This window comes from Bactrocera tryoni, chromosome 4, assembly GCF_016617805.1.
Source record: "Bactrocera tryoni isolate S06 chromosome 4, CSIRO_BtryS06_freeze2, whole genome shotgun sequence".
In the NCBI taxonomy this organism is placed as follows: Eukaryota; Metazoa; Arthropoda; class Insecta; order Diptera; family Tephritidae; genus Bactrocera; species Bactrocera tryoni.
The window spans coordinates 75,420,761-75,434,389 of record NC_052502.1 but is presented as its reverse complement, the minus strand read 5'-3'; the positions used below and the strand labels follow the sequence as shown (position 1 = coordinate 75,434,389).

The following is a 13,629-nucleotide window of genomic DNA, read 5'->3' as shown; positions in this document are numbered from 1 at the left end:
AATATAGCACAAAGAAAATCATGCGATATTATATAGCATACATACATATGTATGTATATTATGTGCGAAAAATTTATCGGCAAAATAATAAAAAATACAGTACCTTATAATATCAATTTAGATATAAAAAAATTTTAGTTTTTTAAATTTTCTTCATTTTTAGTATGGAATATAGATTTGAAAATATTGACAGTTTCAGTATGGAAAATTATGTAATTTTAAAATATAGCCAGTTTTACTTTACTTTATTATTTGGTTTTGCTTTTAAAATTTCTACTTCCCCAAACATATGTATACATTTACTTTGTATCGAATTTCGAAACAAAAACATCTTATTTTTATTTTATTAAAACTTCTTTTGTATGCAAGCACACATTTAATATTTTTTTCTAATTTCTCTTAAATTTTTAGAGGCATCAGTTCCACAGTACGACGCTGCATTGAAAAGGAGACCGGCATCGAGTTTGCCGCCAAAATCATCGATCTTGGCGCCGCAACAGAAGCTGGTGATACCAATCCATATCATATGCTCGAAGCCACAAGACAGGAAATTTCAATACTCAGACAAGTTATGGGGCATCCCTATATAAGTAAGTAGTCTCAAGGCGAAGAATTCATTTCAATATTAACACAACTAATTTAATGTACTTGCCGCTATTTCAGTTGATCTACAAGATGTCTTCGAATCGGACGCTTTCGTCTTTTTAGTATTTGAATTGTGTCCGAAAGGTGAACTTTTCGATTACCTCACCTCGGTTGTAACGTTGTCGGAGAAGAAGACACGCACCATAATGCGACAAATATTTGAGGGTGTCGAATATATACATGCAAAGAATATTGTACATCGAGATTTGAAACCCGAAAATATTCTACTCGATGAGAATCATAATGTTAAAATAACAGATTTCGGCTTTGCGCGACAACTGAAGGGCGACGAGAAGTTGACAGGTGTGTATAGACGCGACATAAATAATGTACTTAAATGTCCGCATATTTTATGTTTTGTGATATTTTTTTTACATTTAATTTGTGTTTTAGACCTCTGCGGCACACCTGGCTATTTGGCGCCGGAAACATTGAAATGTAATATGTTCGAAGGCTCGCCTGGATATTCAAAAGAAGTTGATATGTGAGTATCAAAATAATAATATGAAAGGGGGTTAACAGAAACATGGTCAAAACCCACTAACATACAAGTTTAAGTACTTTAAAAACTTATTTTTGAACATACTTTTATTTGACAATCTTTAAATCCAACTATAGTCTTATTTTGTTTTGTGTACCATCTGTCTAATCATCTTTATATACGCGAACTAATCCGTCAGTTTTTGAGATATCTGTCTGAAATTTCGTATACACGTTGCGTCGGTACCGCCGATATCGGACCTTCGTAGCTGTCATAAAAATTGATCGATCAAAAACAATACCTTGTTTTATTTATAAATATCTACGAAAGATGTCACGAATTATTATATCCAAGGCAACGGTACAATCTCCGGAAAAATTTTCAGATCAGACAACCATAGTATATAGCTGCCATGCAAGCTGATCCATTAAAATCATGTCTTTGTTTGGAAAATTTTTTATTTGACAAAATATCGTCACGAATTTAGCACGAAATTTAGCACTAATTATATAATCTCCGAATAAACTGTTCAGATCGGCACACTATAACATATAGCTGCCATACGAATTAGCCGCTTAAAATCATAAAGCTTAACGTTTTTTCATGTTCCAACCCTATTTTATTCCTGGTATCCTTGACTTAATTAAATGTTTACTTTCTTTCGCTTACAGTAATCAAAACACGCAGAAAATGCATGATTATATATATTATATATATTTTTAAAATGTTTAATAAATGAATATTTCAATTTGCTTATCACTCAGTTGGGCATGCGGCGTCATTATGTTCACATTACTTGTTGGCTGTCCACCGTTTTGGCATCGCAAACAAATGGTCATGTTGCGCAACATAATGGAGGGCAAATACAGCTTCACCTCACCCGAATGGGCTGATATATCAGGTAACTCAACTAATTAATGCAAATTAAACAATGCAAATACTAATAATGTCGAAAAATGCTTGCTTTTCGATTTACAGAGGATCCAAAGGATCTCATACGCAAATGTCTAGTCGTCGATCCAGCGAAACGAATCACAGTGAAAGAAGTATTAAAGCATCCGTTCTTCAATCAGATGGTGAGTCCACATAAGCTTTTAGGCACCAGAGACCATTTTAATACATATACTAGATTTATTATATATAAAAAGGAATATTTAGTTAAACAAACGCACATAAATATTGTTGCTCACCCCTCTACTTCTTCACAATACAAGTGTACGAGTATTTTGCCTAAGGTTAAGACGTCTTGCAGTTTTCAAATGAGTATTTTAAACTTTTCTATACATACACAGCGAGAGCGGCAAATACTGCCTCTCTTACGGTCTCTACCTACACCAATACACTAGTAATTTTTTGAATTTCAGCGCGCATTGTAGGCAATATTTTACTTTTCAGCTTTTTTGTATGTAATTTTTGTTAATTTTTCTTTTTTTATAACTACGCTCAACAATTACATTTCTTATTATTTTTTAGCATAGTATTTAAATTACATTCTACTTTTATAGTACATTTAGTAATAGTACATTTTACTATTTTACATGCCTATATATAGTTTTATATTTCTACTGATTACTTATCTAAGTTGTCCATAGAAGAATTCTTCTTTTTTTGAAAAAAAAAAAACTATTTTCTTTGTTTTCTTATAATTTCTAACTATGATTTTCTTTCTTTTTTCTTTCATTCATTCACTACCCACATATTTGAAAATTATACAAATTTCGAATTAAAATAAATAAATTAACAAATTCGGCTATCGTACAAAATTTTGTGATTGCCAAAAATTTACACGTCTCTAATATACCAACATCTATGTAATTCGAATACAAAAAAATCTAATAACCTATAAAAATTGCGCCACAATTTTGTAAAACGTTTATTTGGTAAACAATTAATACCATATTCGTATAATCAATCCATCAATGAAAAACGTTCGAATGTTAATACACGAAAAGTTATTCGAGCAAAATATCGATGGACTGAAGCGCAGCCTATCAACCAAATCTAGGAGAATGAGTCGCATCAATGACATTGCACTGGTAACGAAATGTTTCTGCCTATTGAACAGAAACAAAAACAAAAATTACAAAAACAAAACCAACATTCATAATATTTATAACAACAATAACACTTACTGTTACTTTGCTAACATTATAAATAGTACAACTACAAAAAAACGAAGAGTGATTGTGTTGATCTTACTACACTACCAATTCTCCTATTATTTATTAAAATTATTTTAATTAAATTTAACTCGATTAGCTGCTAACTACTACCAAAGCCTTTTCGTTTCTGCATTGATTGTTCTCCTAACGACATGAGTTTTGTTGCATACTATCCATTAAATCAGCGAAGAAAATTTGTACATTGCACTCGGCCCGAAGGTGGAGATATAAACGAAGTGAATGATTTGTTTTATATTTATAAATGAATATTATGAAATATTATAAATTTTTAATAGAAAAAAAATTAAATTTCCACATTTTTTAATGACACGAAAAAAATCGCTTTGTTGTAACTTGTAAATATTTTTAGTAAATATCAAATAACTAATAAAAAAACTATTTTCGATCTGCTTAATTTGTTATAAAATGATTTTCTACAGTTTTCAAAAAATAAATTACAAGTTTTCAGGACAATAGAAAAACATGTTTTCAAATTTTTAAATTATTGAAATTTTTTTTCTGAAATTTGTAAAATTTGTGTTCTTGTATTTAAAAAATTTAAATTTAAAATATCTTTTTTTACGATAGTGTATTTTATAAAAATTTATATGAACAAAAAAGTCATATAAATTATTCTTGTGAATGTGATTTTCTACACCATATTCGCTATGTGCAAAGTCCAAGTTTTTTTCGCATTTTCTCTTACCATGCCATTATTTTTTTGTTGATTTTATTGTTTGTGTTTCTTTTTTTGTAAACGTTTCTTGTTGTTTATTTTGTGCGCGTCCCGTTTTACAGTATACGTTTAGACTTGCAATTGCATCTTTATGCTCTTTTTTTGTTATGTATAAAATGCATTTATTTATTTTAATAGTTTTGTATTTAAAATAAAAAGTAAGAAGAGGGCAAATTTGTTTGTTGATTTTATGCAAGTAAATTAATAGAGAACAAAAAAATAATACTACAAAATGAATACAATAATAAACGAAAGAAATAAAAATATGTCTTCAAAGAACATTTAAAATAAAAAAACTATTTATAAATATTATGTATTTGGTTTGGTTTTCTGTAATTCTGTTTCAAACATGAGTTTCTACTTTCAAAATTACAATTTCCATATTTAATTTCGAATTTGCTTGTATTTGCATACAACAATTTGCCATTGCAATAATTTTATTGTTTTTATTTCTATTTTAATTAATATAAAATAAGTTTTTTGCATTAAAATTTTTGATTTATTATATATTTTCGAATTTTTTGCTGTTTGCATGTATAATTTGTTTTGACAGTTTTATTTATTTTTCAAATAAATTGCATGTTTTGCTCTTAAATCATATGTACTTCTTTTATTATTTTAAGAAAACACTATTTTTTAAATAATTTAAAGGTGCATATATAGATTTTTGTGTTAAAAATAAAAAAAATACAAATTTGGCACACTTGAAAATAAAAATTATTGAAAAAAAATTAATGAAAAAAAGCACAAAAACTTAACAAGGAATATAAGAAAGGCAAACTTATAAAATTAATAAATTATGGTTATAAACAGAGACGCAATGAAATTAGCACTTTTGGTAAAGTTTAATTTGAATATTTTTGCTAAAATTGTAAGGAAATGTTTTACTTAAGTTTAGTAAATAGTTGTTATGAATTTGTTTTTGTAGCATTCAAAGCATAATCTACAAGCTTTTCAAAAGTGCTTGTTATATAATTAAGCTGTTTGTTAGTAAAGGCTCTATTTATCAGAGCTCCAGCCGGTTGGTGCTGTTTAAAAGGCACCACCCTTGTTACAACAACACTAAAGTTTGATTATGTTTTCACTCTTACTATTGGAGATACACCTCTTGCCCCACCTCAGCGTACATCAGCGTTGGTTTATAATAGGAGTATAGAATTCTACCCGTGGTCTGTGTTCCAAATCCCTTTTCCCTTTCAACCCCGTGTATACCACACATATATAAATGTATAAATTAAATAATTTGTTATCTGTAAAAAATGATAATCGGCTTAACATTGAGCATTCATCACATGTGCGTTTATTTGCAAAAAATTACCAAACAAATATAAAATTTTATAATTTTAGAAAATTTTAAATAAAAAAAATCGAAATATTATTGTACCCACATTTCTAATTGTCAACCGATTTCAACCAATTCCCTCCCCACACACACACTGTCCTACTCCCCGTGTTTTTTCTCTTTCTCTCTCTTTATTTCCATTTATTTTTAGGTTTTATGCTCCGAACCGTCCACTGATGGCCGCACCACTTATCAGCTGAAATCGCAAAATCTACGCAACTCGCCTAGCAGTGGCGCGCAGTTGTATTACAATCCTAATATCATTAAAACACAGACGAACTATAGTTACAACAAATTACCGTCAACGTATGCCAGCAATAATATTAGCAATAACAACAATCGCAAGAGTATGACAAACTTGTACTTAAACAAACAAGCGAGTAATCAAAGCAATAATAGCAATAACACCTATACTACAAACGCAACTACTTCCCCGAGTACGACGTTCCCTCAGGCGTACAATAACAATTACAATCAACGCAATTATCAAAGTAATGGTAATGCGTTTGACAACACTACGGCTGGTCCGACTACATTCCTCTCTACAAATCAAAATAATAACAGTATTGGCAATGCAACGCCGACGCCGACGCTATTTATAACGCAAGAGCAGCAGCAACAACAACAGCAGCAACAGTTGCTCTATCAGCAGCAGCAACAATTTATACAAAAACAACAGCAAACATATGAACAACAGGTGCCAACAACACAACACTGCGACCATTATCACAACAAAAATCATGATCAAAGCTATAATAATCATTATCAGCGTCACCATGATAATAGTACACATGCTCCTCATTGTCCACACCATCAACATCATCATCATCATCACTTAAAACCATATTTGCATTATTGTGAATGTCAGCACAGTCAAGTGCAGCCAGTAGTAACGCAACAGCAAACGCAACAACAAAAATACAACGATACACAGTCATTAACCGGTGTTAGTATATCATCCACATCAATCACAAACCCATGCCACATACCACAAGCGACGAACCCACCACAGCAGACAGCATTGACAGCGGCAACAACGGCATACACAGCGACCACAGAAAATTACTGTGTTGAGTCCTTAAATTACTATGCACAGGTTAGGCGACATAATGACAAAATTCTTTTCCATTGGGTATTCACTTGTGCTTAAACAAAAATATCAAATATCGCGTTTGGAATTGTTCCTTATGTGACTAATTACAAGGTTTTGAGTGTAGAGCGTAGCTGGAGTGCCCTAATTGAAATTAAATCAATGTGATATTTTTCCACCGAATTAACTTTAACTCGTTTATTTTTCGCTATTAATATTCTCTTAATCTGACAAAATTTTCACTAATAAATGTCAATTTGAGTCTCACATAATAATAAAAAATCGTAAAGATAAAATTTTAAATAAAATTGGTTAATGGATAATTTTTCAAACACAACAATTCGTAAAAATAAAATGTTTGCATAAAAAAGAAATTATGCCAATAAAATCGCGTATATTATAAAAATAGTGTTTCTAACAATAATTTAAATAAAAAGCGTCATTAGAAGAAGGATTAGTTGCAGCTAAACACGACTACGAATGTTTGTAATAACTGTCTTCCAAACTACTTACAGCTACGCTAAATACTCCATTTTATAGAAATTGGTTCTGGTTTAAAATGAAAAAAATCATATTCGTTTTTTTTTTTTTAATTAAAATTTTAGTCTGCTAATGTCCACATTTCTTACTCTCACATTACAAAAAAGTTTTGGTCAACTATATTTTCTTTCCATAGACTTTTGTAGCTTGTTTATTACTCGTGCTTTACTGTTTTCGCTTTAGATGACGTGCAAATATAAATATATTTACTCAATATTGATTTGTAGGTTAGTTTGTTCCTCTAGCTAATTTTCCCCACACAACTTCAGCACATTTTTACATATTTTTAAATTAAGATTGTATCTGTATATGCACCTTTATTTTAGAAACGTACAATAGTCTAGCTTAATATTTAACTATATTTTGAGAGCATCGAAGTATGCTGTTGTACATACATATATTGTTTAATGCTTGCATGTAACAGTAATTTTAAGCTAAGAGTTGCCTAAACTAACACATACATAAATATTTAACATATTTTGCTCTTATAATAGAAAAGTAAATTTGAAATTTAATCTTAGATTTTTATTAAATACGATCATATTTTCTTACTGAGTATATTTTGCAAGAAATTTGTTTATTAAGTGCTTATATTGTTTTATATAATATATATTTCTGATATATTATTTTACCTTATTTTCCATTTTATAATTTTAGTTTGGTATTTTAATTATCTAGAATATTAATATTTATTTTTTAGTGAGCAGTTTCATTGGTCAACTTTTTATTTTCAATATATGAAATTTCAAGAACAAAAATATTAAAATCGCTTTTCTCACAATTTTTAAACTAAAACCCACAACAACATATGTACATAAATATTGTATGTATGTATGTGCTTGGATTCAGGGTTGTGAATTTATTAATTAAAACTTTTGGATTAAAAATACATTTTCAATATTTATTCCTAAATCTGATTTAAAAATCAATACAATAATATGTTTAATTTAAAAATTGAAGTAACAAATAAAAAAATATTTTTGTAATCAAGAGCTGGAATGAAAATGGATAAAAGGAGAGATTTACATATTGAGATATCAGAAATAATTAAATGTAAATAAAACAAAAAGTGCTGAGCTATGTTAGAATTTTATTAAAAAAACGATTTCATTTTGAAAAGATAACCAAAATAGTGGAACATGAAGTAATTTATAATTCAAAAACATAAATTTTCAAATTTTTCATTATAAATTTTGTATTAACATATTTTTAGTTTTCAATCCGGTATTTAGTGTCAAAATTTTTCTTTTGTTTTTAAGCGATTTAAAATTAAATATTGAATCCGATTTTTGTGATTTTCACACGTGCAATATACTTATGTACATATGCATGTGTGTATGTATTCGCTTCGTTGCCAAGATCACTTGTACACGGCCAAGTTGCACGCACAATCGCATAGTAATGCATTGCATATGTATGTACCTTTCGGCGGCGCACAATATATAATATACTATCTTATGTGTTGTTGTTGTAATAAAAGCATTATCCTGGCTTTTAGTTAATTAATTTATTTTCTCATTTCCAAATTCGGCGAAACTCACACACATAATTTTTTCTTAAATATATTTCTATAAATGTGTATATACATATTTGTATTTGTGTACAACATATGCATATGCGTGTGTGTGTCTGTGTGCGTTTAATTGATTCACATTTATTTTCGCAATTTAACTTAATTCAATATATATACATACATATAATTTGACTTATACAATATACATACATACATACATATATATCAATCAACAAACATACATACAAATTTTTTAACATTTGCTATTATTTTTTCTCTTATTCCGTTACATTTCTATGCATTTGTATGTACTCTGGTAATTTGTGCGTGTGCAACAATACTCCTCCCCAACCACATACATACTACATACAAACTAAGTACTACCTGTGCCTTGTGTGTGCAATTTGTGTGGTTCTACAACAAAACAAAAAAAAAACCAAAATCAATCAAAAAAATCTCCAATACACATACCACATACATATGTATGTACTTTGGTGCTTATATATGTATGTATGTGTGTGTTAATGCAATCTATGCATGTGTGCGTGCATACGTAGCGTCTTTCAATCAGTTGGTGTTGTGGCAATGAGAATTTGCTTGTGAGTACCAACAACAACAGCAAACAACTATTTAAATGCAAAATTCTATATTATTATCATTATTATTAAATTAATATAGTGCTAGTGTTATATGCTGGAAAAATAATTAAAATTTTAAGTATTTTGAAATTAACCGTTAAACTAATACAAACAATATATAACCATTTTTTAGTTAATAATTATGCATGTAGTTAGTTTCTTATAGCATTTTTCTACATTTTTTAATTTTTATTGATACAATTAGCATACATGTACATTTATTTATTTTTTTTAATTAGTATACATTTGTTGGTTTTTTATTAGTTTGTACGTTTTGCTTGTTTCTTTGTTATAGTTATTTGCTTGTTTAGCACATTTAGCTTATAGTTTGGTTATTCAAATGTTTGTATGCACCTTTTTATAAACATTTGACATTTATTGAAATTTTCTCAATGTTTTCTAGAATTACAAATACCTTTTTAGTCTCTTGTCCATTTTTTGCATTGCTGCTTTATGTTCATTTTGAATAGATATACCATATTTCCACACAAAAACTAACAATTAACAAATGATGCAAAAGACAATAACACAAACCAAATAATAAAAAATATTTGAATTTAAATTATAATAAAAATAAGATCAATATTTTTTATTATTTAATTTTTTTAAATTAAATTTATTGAATGTTTTTTAAAAAATAAAAATTATTAAAAAATATTTAAATTTTTAAACATTTTTAATAAAAACATTTGTTTTTTTTTAAAGGTCTCTATTATTGATATAAAAGTTTAGAAAAATAGTACAGAAATTAGTAAAATAATAAAAATATTTAAGAATTTTTAATAACATATGTATTGAATTGTGTTAATTCAATTTTTAATATTTTTTAAATATAAAAAAAAAATTTAAAATATAGCAATATTGTTTTGTATGTAAATGTAGCAATATTGTTTTATATGCATAAAAATTATATATTTTTTAATTAATTTAAATTTGGTTTGAAAAATAATGAAAATTTTTTTTTTAATTTAAAAAATTTAAGATTTAGCAATATTGTTTTATATGCATAAAAAATATATATTTTTTAATTAATTTAAATTTGGTATGAAAAATACTGAAAACAAAGTGTAGAAGTTTTTTAATAAAGCTCTTGAATTTTTAATTTCAATTGATGTTTTAATATTTTTTTATTTTAAATTTAATTATAAATAAGTAATTTTAAATTTGAAAAATATGCTTAAATATTTATTATATAGAAAATAACACCAGTTAACATGATTTTCGGGTCTGACTTCTGTATGTTTCTTCTACACTAAAAATAAGGGAAACATTTTTTTTTTTTGATAAAGTTTGCTTTTGTAGAATTTTTTCGTATTTCATTCGTATGGGAAATCAGGCTCATTCATCGTGTCAGACAAAAGCAAACTTTAAGACCTAAAAATAAAAATTCTAGTGTTTTCAAAGCTTAGAATCCGAATCTAAGCATGAAAACAGAAACCTAAAAATTTTTTGTTGACAGTTGTAATTTATTTAAATTTGCCATTTGAAGCATTGAAAATAATAGAACTTTCAAAATTAGACCGCATGTAAATAATTATTTGTTAAATTATTTGAATTTTTTGATATAAATTATTATTTTTTTATTGTTTTTTTGCTACTCTGGTTTGTGTTATTGCGCATCGACTGTAGTTAGATTTGTACTTAGCAGATTTGAACAGTCTATTTCAATAGCAATTTAATATAAAAACGCTTTCGACTTCTACATATACATACATATCTGCTACAAAATAAAATTAAAAAATTTAAATTCAAACTTTCAATTAAATTGCTGTCACGAAATTGGCTGTAAATCGCTGTCGATGTACTGGAAAATTAAAAAAGTGTAAATAAAAAACTATAAACAATTGTAAAACTTGATAAAAAAAAAATGTACATATGTATATAGATATATAAATAAAAATTGAAAATAATACATAAATAAATTATAATAATTGCACAAAAAAAATAATTTATTTTAATAATATTTGATGATTTATGGCAACTAAAACAGAACACCATTTAAAGAGTTTAGTATTTGTGTTTGATATTTTTATAATTAAATATTACATTTTTTCAAACTTTTTGTATACACATGAACAAAAAAAATTAAAACATTTAAAAAATAATGGATAATTTAGCAATATATACATATATGTACTTATATTTTTTTTAATTTTCCAACACATTGACGCTTACACACATGCATACATATACATATTTACATTTGCAGTTACATTTAACCAATCAATTTGTTGAATAACATATTTTTTTAATTGCCATATCACTTGTTTTTTAACAAACATATTTCTTTCTTTTTCTCTTCCATTTTTTAATTTTTTGCAATTCATAAAATTTTAGCTGCGTAAACAAAGTCGCTTTAATGCACGCAAGAAATTCCAATTCGCCATATTGGTTATACGTGCTATGATAAGAATCCGTCGATTGCGCTACACCGCCGAGCCATTACGCGTCGAAGAGGCTATACGCGATCCATATCGGGTCAAGGTGCTGCGTAAGGTAAGTGAATGCACTTAACGATCAAAATAGTCGACAGTATGGCATTTCAGCTCGATAGTTTTAAAACTTGCATACATTGAAACATGATTCAAAATTAATCATTATACAGCAAGTAGCCTTAGTGAAGATAACTCCGTTGCTAACTACCATTTAATCCTCAAAATTTTAGAGAGTTAGCTGCATTTTCCTTGGCAACTTTGTTAAAAATGGTCAGTTTTAATCTATTGTGAATGAAAAACAAGCAACACTAACGGCTCTTTTGCAAATTTTCAATAATAAAACAAGAATTTTTGTTATGATGCAGTTTTAAAAATAACGTGTTGATATGTTTTTCTATTAAAAAATGGTTTTGTAAAAATTGGTCGACTAACAACCGCAATGTGTATCTTCTATCCATTTGCATTGAAAATATTATAAAAATGACAATCAGCTGTTTACGAGAGTTTCAAACTCGCATAATTGCCGTCTGTCAGCTACAAAATTAGATCTGATGCACATTTAATCCGGATCCTGTAAATTCCTATCCTGTAAAATTATTAATATTTTTATGGAAAATACACGTGTTTGTCCTTTAACTATGTCCACTTTTTGACGCATTGATGTTACGATAAAAATAGTCGACAGTGTCAAAATTTAGCTCGAGAGTTGCATATTCTGCACCTTATAAAATATAAAATGCTGCATATTTATATGGCGAGCAGGCTTGTTTTACAACTGATCTCATCCAGTTTTTGGCACAGTAATGCTTCCATAAAAATCGTCGACAGTATTTAATTTCAACTTCACAGCTTTATTTTTGCCAGTTCATAAAAAAACTGATATACATAAGTGGCTGTAGTCTTGATCTGTTAAGGCATCTTTCCAAATTATTATTTCTTTTAGTTCTTATAATAACATATACATATTTATGTAGTAAATATATTTACATAACCTCACATTATCCCCCATACAGGTGATTGATGGCTGCGCTTTCCGCGTTTACGGGCATTGGGTGAAGAAGGGCGAAGGCCAGAATCGTGCCGCACTCTTCGAGAACACACCACGCACAGAGTTGCATGCGCTCTACATAAACAACTTGAGTCGATAGTTTGACGAAGACTCAAAACCGTGGAGCATAGACGCGAACGCCGCGCAGGGTAGTGTGCATAAAGGCGAAATCCGAAAGCGTAAAGTGCTGAAACTTATGAATTGCTGAACTTTAGTGAAAAATGTGAGAACTCCTTTGCTTGCTATTAGCGTTTAGTGGGCAGTTGGCCGAAAATTATTATGCTTATGATTATTTTAGTTGGTAAGTGAGTTTAAAACAAATGCTTGTTGAATTCAGCCATTTTTTGTAATTGTTTGTTTGCACTTTTTGAAGTGCAGTTATTTTATTTAATATACATATGTATATATGTATATATATATTTTTTTTTATTTGATTAGTAATTAGGCAAACTTGTAGTAATATTCAAACGTACATATAAATATAGTGAAAAAATCCTAATTATCGCTAATTGCAATTAGGCAAAGCAAATAGAAAAGTGAATTGAAAAAGTATAGCAAAATGTGTGTTAAATACATACATACGTACATTCAAATCTAAACTGATAAATGATATTAATGAATTGTTTAACTTTTGCTTTAGTTTGTATTATTTATATAGTTTAATTTTGTTAAGCCTTAAAGCTCTGTACTTTTAAGCAGCTATGCAGCTGGAGGAAGTATAAGCAAAAAACCGTAAATTAATACCAAATTATTTTATATGCATATAATTAATTAACTAAAATTTAATGAACGAAATAATTATAGTAATAAATAGCTGAATACAGCGGTGCAAAACAAAAGCAAAAACAAAAACAACATTTGAAGCTAACTAACTCGTTTTAAGTTAAATACGTTTGTACAACTATGTGAACGTTGAATTTCAAAAGTTTAATTTCAAAGCGCAAAAATATTTATGCATTACATTTAATGCTGTGGCGTCAAGCTACTATCATAGTTACT

The 13,629-nt window shown here is 28.1% G+C and overlaps 1 protein-coding gene across 8 annotated transcripts in view; it reads left to right on the top strand.

Annotated features, from left to right (window-relative positions):
- LOC120775889 (phosphorylase b kinase gamma catalytic chain, skeletal muscle/heart isoform) overlaps positions 1 to 13,190 on the top strand; it is a 33,075-nt gene extending 19,885 nt beyond the window's left edge. For 5 of the 8 annotated variants that reach the window (XM_040106274.1, XM_040106273.1, XM_040106271.1 and 2 more), the window contains 8 exons: positions 412 to 590; positions 664 to 948; positions 1,039 to 1,129; positions 1,891 to 2,027; positions 2,105 to 2,202; positions 5,518 to 6,063; positions 11,485 to 11,643; positions 12,596 to 12,730. In XM_040106274.1, coding sequence (XP_039962208.1) covers positions 412 to 590; positions 664 to 948; positions 1,039 to 1,129; positions 1,891 to 2,027; positions 2,105 to 2,202; positions 5,518 to 6,063; positions 11,485 to 11,643; positions 12,596 to 12,730 — 1,630 coding nt within the window. Of the gene's footprint in view, positions 1 to 411; positions 591 to 663; positions 949 to 1,038; positions 1,130 to 1,890; positions 2,028 to 2,104; positions 2,203 to 3,078; positions 3,163 to 5,517; positions 6,064 to 11,484; positions 11,644 to 12,595 lie in introns of all 8 variants that reach the window. The other 3 variants (XM_040106275.1, XM_040106276.1, XM_040106277.1) reach the window with 3 other exon arrangements.
- The last annotated feature ends 439 nt before the right edge of the window (positions 13,191 to 13,629 follow it).